The sequence below is a fragment of the Mytilus trossulus genome, unplaced genomic scaffold (genome assembly GCF_036588685.1).
Source record: "Mytilus trossulus isolate FHL-02 unplaced genomic scaffold, PNRI_Mtr1.1.1.hap1 h1tg000128l__unscaffolded, whole genome shotgun sequence".
Lineage (NCBI taxonomy): Eukaryota > Metazoa > Mollusca > Bivalvia > Mytilida > Mytilidae > Mytilus > Mytilus trossulus.
In genome coordinates, this window is record NW_026963301.1 from 2,042,067 (window position 1) to 2,061,610 (window position 19,544).

At 31.5% G+C, this 19,544-nt stretch overlaps 1 protein-coding gene across 1 annotated transcript; it reads right to left on the reverse strand.

The window, feature by feature from the left end:
• Positions 1-1,987: 1,987 nt before the first annotated feature.
• LOC134700220 (scavenger receptor cysteine-rich type 1 protein M130-like) lies at positions 1,988-19,212 on the reverse strand. Its single transcript, XM_063561579.1, has 13 exons — positions 19,110-19,212; positions 17,648-17,816; positions 13,987-14,147; positions 13,175-13,304; positions 12,537-12,685; positions 9,920-10,064; positions 8,552-8,718; positions 7,753-7,912; positions 6,690-6,844; positions 5,684-5,971; positions 3,902-4,189; positions 2,980-3,261; positions 1,988-2,120 (listed from the first exon to the last, which is right to left on the reverse strand). Exons 1-13 carry the CDS (start codon positions 19,201-19,203, stop codon positions 2,053-2,055), a joined length of 2,256 nt encoding a protein of 751 aa, XP_063417649.1. The 5' UTR covers positions 19,204-19,212; the 3' UTR covers positions 1,988-2,052.
• Between the last annotated feature and the right edge of the window lie 332 nt (positions 19,213-19,544).

Consider the following 19,544-nt stretch of genomic DNA (forward strand, 5'->3'; position numbering starts at 1 on the left):
CGTTTGTTGTGCTTGTACTTTTGAATTTTCCATTTGATTAAAAGACTTTCCATTCTGAATTGTTCTCGCATTTGGTATTTTTGATATTATTTTTTTTACAAGACGTCTGCACTCACTGTACCTATTTTGACAATTGATTAATCCGATATCTCTGTAACTCCCTTATATATAAAATGTAAACGTTTCAAATATTTAATTAGCTAACAAGGACAATATAACGAGTGTTCAATACCCCTCCCCCCTTTTTTTTTATAGGTGAGCGATTGTTTTGCTGTGTTGAAGGCACATTTGCGGCTTTGTTTTTTTTTCTCTTTGGTTGTCTGTTTTTTATATAAAGTATTTAAATTAAATTGATTAGGGACTTTCCGATTGAATTTTCCCCGGAGTGCAGTACTTTTGTACTTTTGTGATTACTCTTTAAAGATCAGAAAGAAAGAAAAACTAACGTGCTATAGAGACCCTATAGTTGAAAACACATGTTGACACTTTAGGCAGCAACCATTTTATTTTCGGGGGGGGGGGGGGGGGGGTGGGGGGCTATGGATTTTTTTCTGGATAAACTTTTTTTTTCGATTTCGGCGAAAGACAATCTACTTTTTTTTGCGACAATTTCTTTCAATCTTAGCATAACATAAAAAGTGGCAGCTGAGGGTGAAACAAACATTTTTTTCTCAGTTTCAAAACAAACTTAAAATCAAATGGTTGCTGCCTTACTAGATGTACTGTTTCGTTGTGCTTTTGCGTTGTGTCTCATTCCTACCCTTTTTCAAATAATGGACGTTTTAACAGTTAAGACAATATATCTTAAAGGGTGAAACTAAAAGTGTCATGTCGTGTCATTAAATGTAAAAACAGATATATTTTATCAGGAGATGTTTATATCGATTTTAACTGTACATAGTATGTTTAGACATAGAGATATACATTATAAACCAGTTTACGGATTAGAGTAAGCCATTATTTTTCTATAAAAGTCACTTTTATTTTATATCCATATAATACTAGAGTAGTGTTTCTGTTACTAGGACACTTTCACACACTTTCATATTCTGGCATAGATGTACATGCAGAAGTAAAGAAAGGAGTGAATTTTATTACATTGAAAATAGGAAATCTAAAATCATTTATTATAATTGTCACATCATATCTTTGAGTAGAATGCCTGAGTGTTTCAATTGCTTAGTAGTTAAATCGGGACAAGCATCCACTTGAATAATGTGTGTGTTTTTTACATTTCAATATACATGTTTTTGCAGATATGTAAAAAAAAAAAAATTTCAAATCAAGATACATGAGCTTGTTTTTTAAGTTTTCTATCAAGTCTGTTTACAATGAGCACATATCAGAATGTACCTAATCACAATTAGTACCAAATTACTACACTCGATGGTTGAATAATTTGTCTGTTAATTGTCCTCTAGATACATTTTGGTTAGTTACATCTTATGTTTGTTGTGTTAATGGCATATACAATACATAACCTTTATTTATGTATGTTAAAATATCAATTCACCATATTCAACTAATATGTTGTCAACTGCGTCGTTTAAAAGATATACTTTGAATCTTCTATATATCTTATGAAAGAATGTTTTAATTTTGCCTTCTTATCTAACCTGAGATTAAAGTCCTATTTATTATACTGCCATCACTTGATGTTTGTCAAATATTCCTCTCCTCTAAAACCGCTAGGTTAATATAAACCAAGCTTAGATAAATCATCCTTAGGGTATCCTGTTCTAAAATGGTGACGCCCATTCCAGCAATAATCAAGCAAAAAATGGTCATGTTTAGTGTAGTATATCTTATTCATTTAAATATAGAGTGGATTGTTAATGATGCACTAAACACGTGGCCTTCCTTTTTTGATTTGTGTGTGCAGGTTTGAACTGTATGCAAGAAGTGTGAACTCTACCCTAAATAGATTAACCAAAAGTAACACATGCTACTTATGATATTTTATTTAAAATATATGACCAGATGAATATACACTTTAACATGACACAGTATGTCTCAACTGTTTTGCTATATTTTAACACATATTTGATAAGATTATGTATTTGACCAGAGTTCACTTGTATTTCCTGTTATCATTTCCTTTGTTGTGGTTGTTGGAAGACCTGAAAGAACAGTAGGTAAAATGGATTATATTTTTTTTTAACATTCAAATTGTCACAGATAAAGAAAGTGATGGCTTTACTATGAGCATGTTACAGCTAGAATTAGTTGAAATGTTTCCTCGATTGAAATTGTTGTTGTTTGTTAGTTATTTTAATCCAAATATTTTCATTTAGGAAAGTTAAATATCATGTAAAATCCAATTTCTAAATTCAATAAAATGGATAATATGTCTTTATTTTTTAAAAGATATTGAAAGAACTTGTCGTTTTTAACCGGCAGATAACAATTTATCACATTGATAGATTATCTTAGTGAGTGAATAAAACAGACGTTTGAGCTTGTGCATCGTTGGAAATATAACGGAATTTGATAAGACTGTCGTACAAGTGAGAGGTTTAGCGCGCTATAAAACCAGGTTTAATCCTTCATTTTATACATTTGAAGTACTAAGTCAGGAATATGACAGGTGTTGTCCATTCGTTTTGTATGTGTTTTGTCATTTGATTTTGCCATAACGCAGACAAAACACATCAAAATGTGATGTTAAGCTTTTCGTAGGATATAAAGGATAGCTTCTGCATATAATGCACAATAACTGTACTAGATCTATTTAATGTTCTAACAATAGTTTTTGAAACATTTGCGTTTGAAACCATTAGTGACGGATGGACGGACAATGATGTGAGTGGAAAATATGGCACTCCCGAATCCTCGATGCATGACCCTAATAAGTTCAACCGTTTAAAAACGAAGATCTTGAAATGCTTACTTAATATATATCAACATGCCTTAATAATCATGTTCATTATAAGGTAATAAGCATGCAAGGTAAGTGAACTAGTGTTTACAATTACTTACTCGTTACACGTAAGACTAATAATTGATGAACTTCTTTGAAATTTGTTCCAGGCTGGCTAACAACACAAGTACACTGCTGAGCATGATGAGCTGAGGTCGGAATAAATGACATTAGTGCTAATACGGCTTCTAATGATCTAATTTCATAAGATTTTTGAAACTTTCCATCACAAATCCATTTTGCAACAGGCTCTGGATTTCCGCCGGTTACGCGACAAATCAGATAAGATCGAATTCCCACAATTAGATTTGTAGAGGATACTTCCACCTCGTTTACTGAATCTGAAATAGATTTAAAAATGGATCTATAAAAGATGTAGAAACTTAAACTTATTCGATCGAATACCAATTGAAGTTATAAATTACAATAAAAAGATGTGGAAGGATTACAAATGAGACATCAAAGTGAGTGTCACTTACCGTTTTATACCATATTAAGCTTTAAAGAAGCTCCGACGCAACAACAAAAAAAACGATATGCTAAGAAAAGCGTACAGATATTTTCTATACTAGTCTAACGAATCTTAATCTTTCCAGAAAACAATGTCTAGAAACGTTAATAAGGTGAGTATATACCTGCTGAAACCACAAATACCAGCGAAAAATCTGTAAGCGGCACAAAGGGAAAGAAGCGGACAAAAAAATTGTAACTAAAATATGTGTATTGATAGAAACTACCCTAAATCCATTTCCAATGATCCGGTATGGTTTGAAACCAATATATCAGGAGTAGAAAAATAAACCTGACTTCTACAGCTTTCATTAGTTTTTCACAAAAGTATTGAATACGAAAACTTTCACTGCCGCTGATCATTGTACAATTAGAAACCAAAAACCCAACATCTGTATCTGAACATTTAAATGAAGTTGTAAATATACCCGATATGTTTTTATAGGTACCCAAAACATTGGAGGAACTCACATAAAACACGTAATACTGTGGGTTCAGATATGTCTTCAAACGTTGTGTTGAATTGCCTCCCAATACAAGTGCAAGTTTTATTATGGTAATCAACAGTTGGTGTCAAAAACAAGGTCGAAGAAGATGAATTATGTGTGACAACCGATGTAACATTATCATATGGTATTCCACTGCATGTCCACCAAATGTCAGGCAAGGGATTGCCGTCAGAAACCTCACATGTCAATATGCTAGATTGGTGTTCAGTAAGAAGTGGAGCAGTTACATTTAAACCATCTCTGACAGGATCTAAAAAAATAAAGTTATTTTTTCATTTAATATTTAATCTAAAATGTATTTTCTATCAAGTTATTTTATTCAACAAAGATCGATACACCATTTACTGAATTTGTCAAAAGTAAGCATGTCTCGAGTCGTTGACAAGGTTAATGCAATCACCAAAAATTGGCTGGTATCATCCAATGCTTATTATATTAACACGATTTAATTGTTTCCTTGGTTTATACCAATTAAGGTGTACATTCATATGTTTGCTTTGAACAAACTATATGTTAATCAGCAAGAAAAGGCAAACAAATATTGTTTATGAATTGTCGAGGTTTTTTTTTAAACGAAAGGGTGTTTTTCTGTCACAATTTTATGACATATATGGCTCAAAAACATCATCGAGTTTGACAGACCATTGCTAATCTATTGGTCACTATGTTTTCCTATGACGTCGTTAATGATTAAAGTAATAACGACACGTGTGCCCTTAGTTTCTAACAATAATTTCTATTTCAAGCGAGAAGCATGATACAAAAAAATTATCCCCTCAAAAATCAAAGCAAAATGTTCAAAATAGCTATACAGTAGTTCATAGTAGGTTCTAAAGCTTAGCCTCAACTACGTTGTCGGCATCATAGCATACATGTTTTTTTGTTTATGTTTACTATGTTTTTTATTATGGAGGGAAATGGAAACAGTCATCAATAATTCTTTGAAAATTTCTTGTCTGCCTTCCACAAAATAGTCGGTCTTCTTTTTAGTTTCGGGTCCTAAACTATATTAAACCATCCCTATCCCCAACACTTATCATTAACCAATCTTAACCTAGCTTAGAAAACATGTAATCTGAAAACCTAATCATAAATATACCTGAACCCAAATTATAGGGACCAATTATGAAAAAGAAGTATATTGAAGTATATTTTTTGTTACCATATTGGACTTTTTTATTCCCCTATGACAACCAATCAGATTTTGTGTAGATTAAAAGCAAGTAAATGTTTTCCGATAACTTGTTAATGCATTTGCTCTCTAAGTTATAACTTTCAAGTAATGATCGTACTAATTGACATCTGGTCACCACTTTGAAATTCATGATTTAAATAAATATGGTATATTGGGTAGATAATTTTGACGATGTATCATTAAACCTATTCACATGGTTGAAAAAGACATTTGAATAAAAGTAAAAGTTTATAAAAATTAAAACTATTTTAAATAAAAAAATGAACGTATAAAATAATTAGTAAGAATTCATTCACACGGCTATCATTAGCAAGTTTCTGTTATGTTTTTTTTTATCAATCAGCAAGTACTGTTTGCTATGAAAGGAATGATGTAATATGTGTGAAAATAAGTTTTTTTTCATATTTGATACTAATAAGAGTATTGAAGGCCGTACATTGACCTAAAATGGTTTACTTTTATAAATTTTTATTTGGATGGAGAGTTGTTTCATTGGCACTCACGCCACACCTTCCTATATCTATATTTATATTTTATAAATACACTTACAATATATTACAAGTTTTTCTGCTTTTTGAATTTCCGGAAATGTAGTCTCTGTGTGATGAACAAAACACGTACATGTGGCGGCATTACATCTCCGCGAAGGAATTATTTCTAAAACTGATTTGATCTGGTTCTCAGATTGGATAACATATGTTCGGTTATTATCATTACAACAGTTCCACCAAATATTAGGAGATGGGCTTCCGCCGGTGGCAGTACATGTCAAGTTCACAGGTTCGTTAACTATCAAAGGAGATGGAACTTCTAACGTCACCGAAGGAAGTGTTGGGTCTATGATCAAAAGAAAAAAATCCATTAAATATTAAAGTGATTATTAGTTAATTTATTCTTTTTCGAAATAAATTGTTCTATTTAATCTTTATGAAAATGAACATCAATTAATTTTTGTTGAAGATTTATTTGATACTACTAATAATAAAAGAAAATATTAATAATGTCTAACAATCAACTGTCAGTGTTTGCATGGCAGCAGCATTACTAAACATAATTTGCTTTCTAATAATTTTGTTAAGGACTTGCTGTTTTATATGACACGCTTGTCATTGCGCAATGTCCAGGCGAGCATTTTTTGATGTCAGATATAGAAAATAGGTCTACATGTTTTTAGATAAAAATATAAGCATAAATTAAGTGGCGTTAAATGGTGCCAGATATTCTTCCTTGAATTCCTGTTCAGCTTATGTACATTGACGTGAATGCGAATAACTATTTGTGTAGTAGAAGATTTACCCGTTGTCAATTTGTAGTCGTCCGGGTAGATATAAAAAATGTGATTTATATTTATACAATATATAATCCTAAGGGATGTTTGATGTTTTAAAATATGATCTTCTCTGGAATGTTCATTTCAGATTGGAAATTTTGACTATGAGGAATGAAAAAATAAACACACAACACATTGACCGGAACGAGGACTTAACATCCGTTCACTCTGTTTATATATTCAATCTGATTAATTATTTTATCAAAAGATGTAAAACACATATACCACAGACAACCGCTACTTTAAAATCACTTGGACATTTTATGGAGTAGCGAGGACAGTTTATTAGCTTTGCTTCACTACCATTACAATGGAACGCCTCCTGGTATATGTATTCTGTTGATGAGCTGTACTGGGTTCCTGATACTACTATAACATTTCTAAAACATATCATGTAAACTATGCATAGCTCGAAAATTGTTTTTGTTAAGTATTACCTGATAAATTACTTAAAATCTTAACTCAAATGTTTCAGATTTAGAAGTATGTTGGAAACTACGGAATTCTAATTAAAACAGAAAATTACGTTCTATTTTTCTTATTTGATGCGTAAACTTTAGTAAATATGAAGATAAAAAAGGTTGACTATACACAGGCAAAACTTACTCATGTGAATTTTACATGAATCTCACATGAAATTCATGTGAAAATTTCGCGTGAGATCCACCTGAAACGAGCGCTAATACATGAAATTCACGTGCAAGTTTTCATGTAAATTTTATGTGAATCGAGATGAAACTTTACAAATAAAAATGGTGTTTTGCATGATTCTAATTGAATTTGAAAAAAAAAATATGTTATTTTCCCGTGAAATTGACGTAGGATTGACATAAGATTCGTGTGAAACTCACATAAACTGATTTCATATGAGTTTCACGTATAAGCTCGGCCATGGTGAAATTCACTTGAGATTCATATAAATTCACGTGAAACTTGTGTGAGTGAACTTTGCCCGTGTAACCTACAGTAACTGGTATTTTTATGCCCTTCGATGAACTGACAGCTAAATGATTGCTTTATATAGTAAACACAAGTCCCTTATTTAAAACCACAAAACAAATTTCAAAACGGCTATTCCATAATCAAAAGGCAAAATGAAACGAATGTTTAACAACTGTCATATTCCTGACTTGGAATATGCATTCTCTTATGTAGAAATGGTAACTTAAACCTGGTTTTATAGCTAGGTTAACCGCTTGCTTGTATACACATGGAAACACAAGGTAATCCCAATTGCTAAGTGAAAGAAATTTAAGTATTAGAAAAGTTAAGTTCAGCAAGAACCTACCTGCAATCATTCATTAATTCTCGACAAAAGACAAAGGCATCGTCACGCTCAAATCCCAAACTGCATATGTTTGTTCTTTGTTTCCCCAACAAAATCTGAGCTATACCTTCATTTTCGTTGTTTCCACCTTCCAATGTGAGAGCCATTTCATCTGGCAAGCCTACGATACATTTACTGATTGAAATGTTATTCTAAGATATATCGTTAGCGTTTTTATGATATTGTTCTTATTTTGTGATTGACAAAGATGTAGAATTAAGCGTCTTTAGTTCGGTTGCATTTGACGGTTTATATAATTATCGATATACAAATATCTCTTTTGGTTGTATTAAACTGTGTTGTTGTCTAAAATAATAGCAATTCCTTATCATTCTCACTTTGTATGAAGTTTCATGAAAAGTTAGAAATTTGAAATGTTAACAATGGTCACAACATAGGATTGTAAAGTATTTAACATCAGTCATAAGTCTTACTAATTAAGCAATAAAAAAAATAAAAATAAAAAACTAATGTGCCATCCGTTTCTTTTCTCGGAGGCCTGAATAATTATGACAAGACATCTATTCGAGTGTACCTAGATTCGTATAATATCAAAGTTTTGTCTTCGTAAAAGGAAACTTTGGTAACATCTTGATATCAATTAAAAAATCTAGAATAGATAATACATTATAAGAACATTCCAAACAGAGGTACTGTGTGTGAACCAACTATATTTACAAAGTGGGATCTATAGAGTATGAAATTTTCAAGACGATCTATGTCTAGACATAAGTTTTTATTGATTCAGAATAATACTTACATTGAATCCCAACGTCTTCTCTGTGTTTCTGGTCACAATTATGAGAATTCCAGGACGTATGCTTGCAACTTAATATATTTGCCTCCCTTCCAGTACAGTCAATATCGTCCAATAGATAATTTGAACCTTCAGTCCAATCTTTAAACTCATAGGAAAAACGTCCATTCCTGAAATGTTTTGAATAAGAAATAAATCATGGGTCCTTGAAATTATACTGATTTTACCACGTGTTTGTCCTTTATGCTAAATATTTTACCATGAGTGACAGCGAGGGGTAAAATATCGGCATAAATTCAAACCCGTTGTAAAATCAATATAAATTCAAGGCCCCCCTGAATTATTTCTATTCTTATAGGACAAATATGGCAATTCTTTTGAATCGAAGCGCTCTAGGTGAAGGCAAATATTTGTCATTCCCATAAATAAACGCACTATTAAACTGACGAGAAAGAACAAAGCAAACTGAATAAGGAAAGCATTCGACGTTTGAGTACAATCGGAACAGCCCAAACAATATATTTATAATTTACCACGGGTGTGTTCTCAAAGCGTTTGAAGTTAACGTCATGTTATAATATCAGTTAGAAGTATGAAATAAATTTCAACACATAAAAGACGGAACATTTTGTCGTTAATGACACCATTAAATACGGGATATACTCCGATTTCAACTCGTTCAAATCAATTAAATAGATGCCACTAGCTAAACAGGAGTGATCACCTTCACATTCTTAAATTGATTAGTTGAAACACATGAAATAAAGTACAATGCAAAATCATTTACAAAAGAACTTATTAAAAACCAAAATACTGAAACATATGACAAATGGATAACAATTATTATCAATTTAATGGAACTATATGCAACTGTCATGCAAGAGAGAGGTTTAGCTAGCTCTATAACCAGTTATTTTTTCCTTTTGCATACGGACACATTTGTATCAATTCAGGGATATGGCAGATGTTTTTCTTTAGTTTGTTGTGGTTGAGCGTTTAATTTTGCGTCATGAGGGACTTTCCGTTATGAATTTTTCATGGAGTTCGATATTTATTCTACTTTTTGCTTTGCTTTACCTGTTGGTTTATTTACAAACAATCAGTTTTATGCCATGAATGTTCTCTTGTGTAATTTTCGGTATTTTTGTTATTTTTTTCAACTTTTAAATCCTTCTTTCAGCAAAAAGGTTCTAAAAATAAAGTTCAAATGTTGTAATCAAGTCAAAATACTAATTTGCTGTCGTGAAATCATTCACACTAGTATCAGCGGCCAAACTCCGATTTAATTAGATTTTGATCAATATCGTTTTTAACTTACAGGGAGAAAGGCTTCATAAAGATGATATATAAGAAAATATTAACATAACTCACCAAGACTGTCCTAAATATCTACAAACTACAGACGCCTCATTATCGCCAAATCCATCATCACAAACAGACCCCTTTTTCCCCTCATGATAAAGCTCTAGTCGTCCATTGTAAGATGTAGTACCATTTATAAGTTTCTGATTTAAACCTGATAAAGGTGCAATAGATAAAAATCAGATGTTCACATGAACTGACTATTGCACTGTAGTGAAAATGTATAATTTCAAAGTTTTTTTATTTACCAGAAATCGGTTCTAACAATGTTCGTGAATTGACTTCGAATCGATCATTTCGTGGACAGTCATTAAAAGTCTTAATCGCAACCATGAATGAAAATTGGATTGAATACAACTATAAGGGAACTGAACAACTCATACCAACAACATACAGAGTAGTTTTCCTACAAGCATGTTGAGCATGGATAGACGCCATGCCATTTTTAGATGACGCCATGCCCTTTTTGTCGTTATAAATGATGCCATGCCCTTTTCCCACTTCTTTGAATGACGCCATTGTCTCAAAAATCTTTAAAAAAAAAAACAATCCATACCTATCTGCAATTCCGGTAAAATTGTTACCTGATTTTGAAACACTCTAATTAACTGACAATGGGATAAAGTAAAATACCTTGCCTTTGGCAGTTTTATAACCTCTATTAATGATTGTTTACTGCTAATTAGGGGTTTTAAGATAATAAAACAAATACTAAAATACTAGATATTTAAAACAGAAATATAATCTCCACAAGTTACCCATTTGTTTATGTACAGCCCCACTTCCTGTTTAACTTCTTGTATTTATAATCCTCCTTATATAGGAGCACTTAACAAATGCTTTAATTTTTATCAAATATGGAGAAAAAAAAGTAATTGTTAATAATTTCTGCAATGTATGCAATGTAGAATTGCATCAATTTATCATCTCCTGTTCCACCTCTTATATTTATAAAACTCCTTACTTAGGACCACTTTGGTGTGCACTTAAATTTTTGTTTTTAAACAACTTGAATGAGACTAAATCTTAACTTCCAACCAAGAACATGTACAATAATTTCTTAATAATGTTTTGATACGACTAATGTTCCATATAGTGATTATTGAACTGGTTACTTGTTACTTTGTTGTTATCTGTAGCATACTGTAGCCAGTGTAGGTGGTTTTTTGTTCATTTTCCATACACTCTAGGTGCCCTTTTTATAAATGTTTGCGCGCTCTAGATGCCTTTTCAATTAAGTTACCATGCCGATTTTGTGTGTCAGAGGAAACACTAAGAGGTGAGCCAATAAGAGTTATCATCAAAACCGACATTGTCACCAGCTGGTACAACTTCAAATAAGTCCATGCCATCGACTTCATTTCTAATCTTCGGCAACAAAAAGAGGCATTATAAGTAGGATTGATCTCAATGAGGAGTTCGACATTGAAGACCCTGAGCTAATATGCACCCCACCGCATACGTTGCATTTCAAAATTTAATCAAAAGAGACGAAATAATCTGCCATATTATCAGAACGACCGGACACTCAGTAACAGCAGCAACATAGAAGTCGGATTAAAATAAAAACTTAAAGACAAGAAAAACCAACCCTGCAACAATAGCCACACTAGTCTGTAATATCCTCAAGAATAGCCAGACCCTAATACCCATAGGTCATTATCAAATTATCAGACAAGTATACAAAAATTGCATTTAAAAGGTAACCATGGAAAACAAACATGTCGAAATAAGAAAATATTTTTGTCATGTTTTTACTATGATTTAAGATAACTTTGCTACATATACATTAAGCAAATCTATGTGTTGTGAGATTTTGAAAAAAAACTTTGCAAAATATTCATCTTTATTGTGTTTCTTTCATCATAACAATGGTATAAACCATGCATAACAATATTTAAAATCCTTTTTTTAACTGAACCTTTAATATTTTTTTAATTTAAGCGTCACTTGTGAGTCCTTGTGACGAAACCCACGTCTGACGTACAACATTTTGTGTTTTTACGTACATATTCCCTAGTTCTCGTATGTCAAATAACATATGTATGTAGAAATCCCTTTTGCTAAAATACACTTATATCTTAAGACACAAAAAAGATGCCAGGTTTTTTCTTCAGACTTATTAAAGACGCTCGAAACAAAGCAGTTAGAAAACCAAATTAGAAACATAACGAAGTTGAATAGTACTAAAAACAGACCTTTCCTAAATTTGGGCCTTATTCAAAGAAGGTAATTTATGATGTGCGCGGCACACATAAGTGTTTTGAATAATTCAATATTTAATCACCAATAAGTTTTACAAAAAAATGAATATATATCAATGATATTTCAAGTAAACTCAGAAGTGCAGAAGTACACGACAAATTTTTTTTTAATTTTTTTTTTATCATCGGTACAATCTTTGTTTTTCTTTATAAGCTAATTTCAATGATATAACCTGCAAAGCGCTGTCCCGTTCTTTCTAAACTCGTGTTGTCAGTTTTGTATCGGCAGTCTATTTTTTAGGCTGTAAATCGTCAGATAGAATCCCACATCTGAGCAATAAAGGGTATATACCTTGCCGTATTGTATAATATAACTTGACCCTTTACAATTTTCTATTAACTTCTAACACAATTAAGCTTACATTTGAAAGCACTTAACCCAGTTTTACATACACCATACTTAATAACCGTTCTAGTGCACTGTGATAAAACCTGTTCCTTGCCAGTACAACTAATGTCCACAAACCGTAGAATTTTTGAAGTGGCCGGGACGACTCCTACAATCTTATTGCTGAAATGAATGAAATCAAAGATAATTGATATGGTCACCATGAAAACATATTATATTTAATGAACATGCATTTTAATTGTACACAGGATAATACATATGCTTTTATAAGAATGTGTATTCTTTATATAAGTACCTGGCTACAAATATCAACTTTCTCTGAAGGCCAATGAAATAAACAACGATGGTTTTATATGTAATTTAGAAATTACTTTCATGTAACAACTTGAAAGAGAGATTTGACAATTACTAACAAAGAAATAATAAAAGAAACCTGAGAATTCGACATTTCAGGCCACTTGTAATTGAGGTAAGGGCTGCAAGATGCTGAAGTGTTTCTTGCTTAATAAGGAATAATAATTCCTTTGATTTCTCTAGTGACAAATTTCACGGAAATATTGTTTTTTCATTTTGATCAACTCCTTGTCTGTTCGTTTCATTATGATCAGATTTTGTCTAACAAATTCAGTTCGCTTTAGTAATATGAGTTACCTTTCTACTAAACCAAGTGATTGGCAAATCTTTTTCCCCGAATAATTTGTATTGCACACTGGTATATAAGAATCAATTATATGAATCTCAACAAACCCTTCTGTAGACTTGCTTAACCTCCAAGTTTGCTCTGCAAAATAATATTGATTTAAACTGGTATTGTAGAACTCTGGATATAATGGCAAAGCTAACTCATTACAGCACATAGAATATAACATAGAAAAGTATAAAGACCAACCCCACCATAGTGATTTAAGATGTCTTCAAGTGTAAGCAGATCCTGTTCCGCATATGACACCATTTGTGTTGTCAATGTAAGTACAAGCCCAGTGATAAGTCTTATTCAGTGAAACATGATTAACAGTATTTGAAAGAGGCCCAACTCATCAGACGGATAGAAATTAGAATACATCTAACAAAAACACAAAGTGCACGTGGACAGGTATTTTAACATCACAAAAACAAAAAGACACTCTTAGAGTACTCGCAGTTTAAAACCAATAACAACTAATGAAAAAAATCATGTATCTTAAGTCTCAAATATCAATTAAGTACACATTCAACATCTAATGGAATTAGTCTCAAAGACGACATTAATAGTCAGAGAAAAAACAAAACATAGTGTAATGCCAGACTATAATATCGACAGATTGTAGCACCGTAAAAACTCATATGTGCAATATTAAGTATGGTTTTATCTTACTGATAACAAAATCAATAGTTATACCAATAAATGTTACCGATATAACAAAAAACTTTAAAAAAGTGCAATCTAATGAATAGTGAAGAGAAAATACACTGAAATCATTTACCGCATCTTACTCCGATGTCCTCTTCGTGTGAGCAGTCATGTGTTCCCCATCCTTGATGTTTACAATTCATGATATCTTTTTCCCGTCCATTACATCTAACACTGTCAAGGACTATTCGCTTATTACCGTTCTTGTAGGTACTAGCTATTGCAATTGCATTACTGGCAAAATAGAAATACAATACAGATAATATAAGGTGACGAATAAATTAGACTAATGCGAAAAGAGTATACGCGATAGGATCAGACAATAACGAACAACACATTTTAAATAGAAATACAGTATAGTTATGGTAAAGATAATATCAGGTAACGAATAAATTAGACTAACACGAAAAAAGTATAAGCGTTAGTTAATATGTGCAGACAATAACGAACAACGCATGGTCTAGATAGCCTGACTGGCAAAGGAATGAAGTCGATTTTTTTTTCTTGTTAAAGTGTTGAATAAAATTAATATGGTTCGTTTAATTTTCATAAAATTTTAACAAAATATTTACCTTGACCTTTTGTCAAAAATATAAAAATTTCAAAAATACCAATAACTTTCTCAGAAAAGTTTGGTTGGATATATAGCAGTTTGAAAAACACTAATTTTGATTATAGAGAAGCTTAATATTTCCTTAACTTTACAACGTTATTAAAACATTTACCTGATTTCACAGAGTTATCTCTCTGTAGTGTTAGGTACCACATTAAAGCACTATTTTAGATCGAACAATATGTGTTAATAGAAATATGCATTGAATGTATTTTGGCATGCTTTCATTCTATAATTTACGAAAAAAATGTTTCTTGAATCAGAAAACAAACCAAATAAGATTATATTTTAATGGCGCTTAGAAACAACTTCAATGTTCAATATAATTTTTTTTAAATTATTGTGTAGTAATACAACTTATATTGTACTTGGAGTTTCTGTTCTATCGGTCATATTGAATGTTCTGCAAATCGTTGACATCTATGATTTCTAGTGATTGTGCTCATGGCAGTCTCATATTTGGTTTATACATTGCAGTGAACAAAAAAGTAAAGCATACTTCACAGAGGAACAAGCGATCAGTATGCTGAAGTTTCCTGTTGACAACATATATGCTGAATTTGGAGGTAGACTTTTTCAACAAAATACTATGGGAACTTACTCTTCTAGTTTTCATGAGTCGGAGTTCATTTAGACACTTGTCAAGAACAAGAAGAACAAAGAAACCAAATAATTTAATTTCACATTCAGATATATTGATAACGCTCTTTCCATTAACAATCAAAACTTTTCTGATTGGGTTCTATTTACATATCTTCCAGAACTAGAAACGAAAGAAACAACAAACACAGCTTACTTTGTTTCATATCTAGATTTATACCTCGTATTTAACATAAGCGGTTTTCTCAGTATCATTACCAGAATCTATGGCAAACGAGACAAGTTCAATTTTTTTTTTTAACTCCCCCCACCTTATTAGTAATATACCAGCTTCATCAGCTGCATATGCCACATCCTTTTCCCAAATCATTCGTCGTTGATAATCATTTCTTGTTTGTTAAGTCTATTTTTGTAATATCCGTGTTCGTACTTTGGTACTTATACATCTCGTCAATGTGTCATTGTGCTATAATAAATGTTTGTATTATTGTCTTTCGTTTTTACTAATGTGCTTTGTCAATATGCCTTCTGATTTTTCTTTGCCGACATATATGTCTGTTTTATAATGATTTAGATTATTACATAATGCTCACTACTGTACCCCTATTTTAACATTTTTACCTGTTATGTATGTTTGTTTCGCACATTGTATTGTTATCAATATAATGAAACTTTCTGCGACTCTCATTAAAGTGAGCTAGCTAGCTATAAAACCACGTTTGTTTGATGTGTTTGAGTCCTTGATTTCGTCATTTGATTATATATAGGGACTTTCCGTATTAAATTTTCCCAAGAATTCGGTATTTTTATTATTTAACTTTTAAGGAGAATAATATACAATTTATTGCATGGCAATATAATAATTCCCAGAGAAAGTCACCAAAAAGTAGCGTGCAATAAATTCCAATATTGCACTAGTGCAATAAATCGTGAAAATTAAAGACGTCATCAACGACAAAATCTTTGTTTAAACCAATTTTTACTTTCAAATATTATATTGCTATACCATAAAAGGGTTATTGCATGAATATTGGGGAATATTGTCCCGAGTATAATTTATATTGCACGAGCTTGCGAGCTTGTCACTACATGATAAAAGCAAAGCTAGTTTATGCATCGTCAGTGATATAACGCCAGATGGGTTTATTAACAATTATAACTCTATTATAACATTGTATCATAATTATTGTAAAACGTGTTTTGTTTGAAGTGAGGGAAGAGTATTGATGTGTTTCATGTAAAATTACAGATAAAAGGTACTTATGTCGTTCTTTACACCTACATATTGACATGTAAGGTCGGTTGAGTACTGAAATGACTAGTTATCACTTGTTGTCTAGAATGTTTGTGAGCAACAATCTAGCATCACACAAATATATCCCAAGTGTTAGGATATCCCAAATAATGTCTTTCCATTCACAGCTTGATTGGTAGAGGGTTCAGTCGAAAAGCATTCAAATAAATCCAAAGGTTGTATTGATAGTAGAAGATGTCGTCTCGTCAAACATTTAACAAACGATATCTTGACTTATTTGACCTTTCTGTAAATAGTTATCAAAGGTACCAGGATTATAATTTAGTACGCCAGACGCGCGTTTCGTCTACATTAGACTCATCAGTGACTCTCATATCAAAATATTTAGAAAGCCAAACAAGTACAAAGTTAAAGACATTGAGGATCCACAATTCCAAAAAGTAGTGCCAAATACGGCTAAGGTAATCTATGCCTATGATAAAAAAATTGTTAGTTTTTCAAAAAAATAAAAGTTTTGTTACAGATCTCCACGCATATTTTCCATTTTTGGTCTACAATACAGTCCTTTCTTTTGTCACATTTACTAGTGCTTTATCCTTTTCAAGAGTCACTAATAAATTCCGTTTATGTTGATGCTATGAAAGTGTAACTTAAGATCAAACCTCATGGAATATCAAATGCAATTACAAGCTCGTGCAATGTAACCTTCGACTCAATACGTTTTAACCAATTTAGTGCAATACCGCTATAATATTCTCATTTGCAATATTTCCATAAATTTTAAATCTATTTGAAATAACAGTAAGTTGAGTTAAATTACATGAATTCATAATCTTAGGAAAATAGGAATTTGCACCATCATTGGTGACTGGCGAAAGATACAGTAGTTCGACTACTTAGACCATTAAGTCACCAAGATCCCTATACTATATATATATATATATAGTTAGTATTTGGGTGAAAAATGTATATGCCTCGATATAATTTCTAAAAATAAGGTAAGCGTATGTACATATGAAAGTGTTGTAATAAGTTGCTTACTTATATGCCAAAGCACCTTTAATCGACGAAAGACTACAATATAAAAAATAGTAAAGAAACTGGAATCTCTTGTTTAAGCAGTATGACCATCCAAGTTGTTCTAGAAAATGTCACAAAAAAATGTTTTTCAAGTAAACAGTCAGAACTTCCAGAATTAGTTAATGTTACATATGTGATTTGAATATCTTATAAAGATACATGGAATAAAGATAACTACATACTTACCCATAAAATCCCAACATTCCACAAACCACTTTGGCTGACGTCTGGGTGAATTCATCATCGCAGACATTCCCCCATTCGTTATTGTAAAATACTTGTAAGCGTCCTTCGTAAATATCAGCGCCATTTTCATGAAAGGACTTTCCATCCACAAGTCTAACCTTTGAAGCATCTGGAAAACATTTTGTATGTTATTAATCAGTTGAAATTTACTTTTTGTCTATGATAAAATCCTCTTATCCTCAAAATTATACATATACATGTTAATGATTTACAGATTTAAAGTAAAAAAATATCCTCACCTGTACAGAGATTTGTAATCCAAACCTATTCGGTGTAATAAAACAAATATATCATGTTATGGAGGGTATTTGCGAAAAATAACAGCTTTGGGACCGAATTTCCATCGACTAGCGGCTTGGTAAATTTTACAGTCCCTTGACTGACATTTTTCGCAAATACCCCTCAACAACATGATATATTTGTTCAAACTATATTACGTAGTTTGGCAATATTTCGTTAATTATTTTTTTTAAATTTTGCATGCATTTCGACTTTGTTCAACTGCATTTGACAATAACAAATAATGTATTATGAAGAATATTCACTTTCAGCAATATTATCGATAACAAATTAATAACATTGATAAATAAATATAAAAAATCTTCGTAAAGATTGGCTACAAATCAAAGAGTTCACTTAAAATTGTAATTACTCGCAATTCCATTAAATTACAGATATTTTTTTTAACATGTCATAGTTATAACTGTGAACATTTTGGTTTAAATTAAAGCATGAAAATAGTGATATTTAGATCTTGTAAACAGATTGTTGAAGATCGCATAAGGGTTGCGTTATATTCTTGTACTTCAAACAACAACGAACAAATACCCTCTGCTTGTACTATTTTTCATTAACAAAGAGTAAAACTAGTATTTAAACAATTATAAGCATTTCCAACATGTTTGCATTACCTCTAAATCTCCTTGTAAATGTTTATTTTTTTGTTTGTTTGTGATATATATGTTAGAAAAAGTTTTAATCGTTTTCCATCATCTTTGTTCAGTTTCTTGCTCTTTACAATAATTAGTCATATCCAGTTTGTTGGCACACTCTACGTTGAAGATGTTACATGCACAACTGAAAATGTGTTATACTTATAAAAACACTTAATGTTCTTTATGGCAACTTGAAATGTAAGCAGTGTTATAATACCGGAAAAAAAAACGTAGATGGTTCGGTGAGACTCGCCTGGGAATCCGTGTAAAAGTGTAATGTTGACTGTTAAAAGTCAATTTATCATTAAAAAACTTTTTCTTTGAATGCATTTCTTGATCTAAAATTAAGCTTCTGTTGACCATGTCCGAATTTAAAGCAATTCATGATGTTTATTACATCTTTTTAACTGTTTTGATCTGAGCGTCAACTATCATGTCAAAAAAATGTATACAAAAAAACACCTTACCTATCAGAAGTCTGTTCAATACTAGATAAACGACAATGTAAAATATAGTCCAGTACATCCCTCCAGTTCTGATGTTTATGAAAAGATTTAACATTAAATAAGATGAAATTTGATAATAGAACACTGTTCGTTTCCTTACTCGTCCAATTATTTTTATTTATAAAGTAGTCACATCCGTTATCCCATCGAACACATTGAAAAATAATTACAAAAACAAACATTTTCATCAACTGTTTTTATGCACTTACAAAAAACAAGCCCACTATATGAAGATAGTTTCACATAACACCCATTTTTTTTTTATCATAGTTTAAATTGTATAAGAAATTTAGTGCAAGACTTGATAATTTATTCAATACGTTCTGTATATTAACTAATCCAAACTAGGTACCGTACTGTAATAATCTTTTCGTTTGCCTTGAAAACTATTTTAAT

Excerpts from the sequence above, each read along its gene's own strand:
- LOC134700220 (XM_063561579.1), bottom strand. The coding sequence starts at position 19,203 with ATGTTAAATCTTTTCATAAACATCAGAACTGGAGGGATGTACTGGACT. Across the intron at positions 7,913-8,551 it reads AGAAGACGTTGGGATTCAAT|GCTTGCCAGATGAAATGGCT; the intron begins GTAAGTATTATT and ends AATGTATCGTAG. Across the intron at positions 3,262-3,901 it reads CACAGTATTACGTGTTTTAT|ATTCAGTAAACGAGGTGGAA; the intron begins GTGAGTTCCTCC and ends AATCTATTTCAG.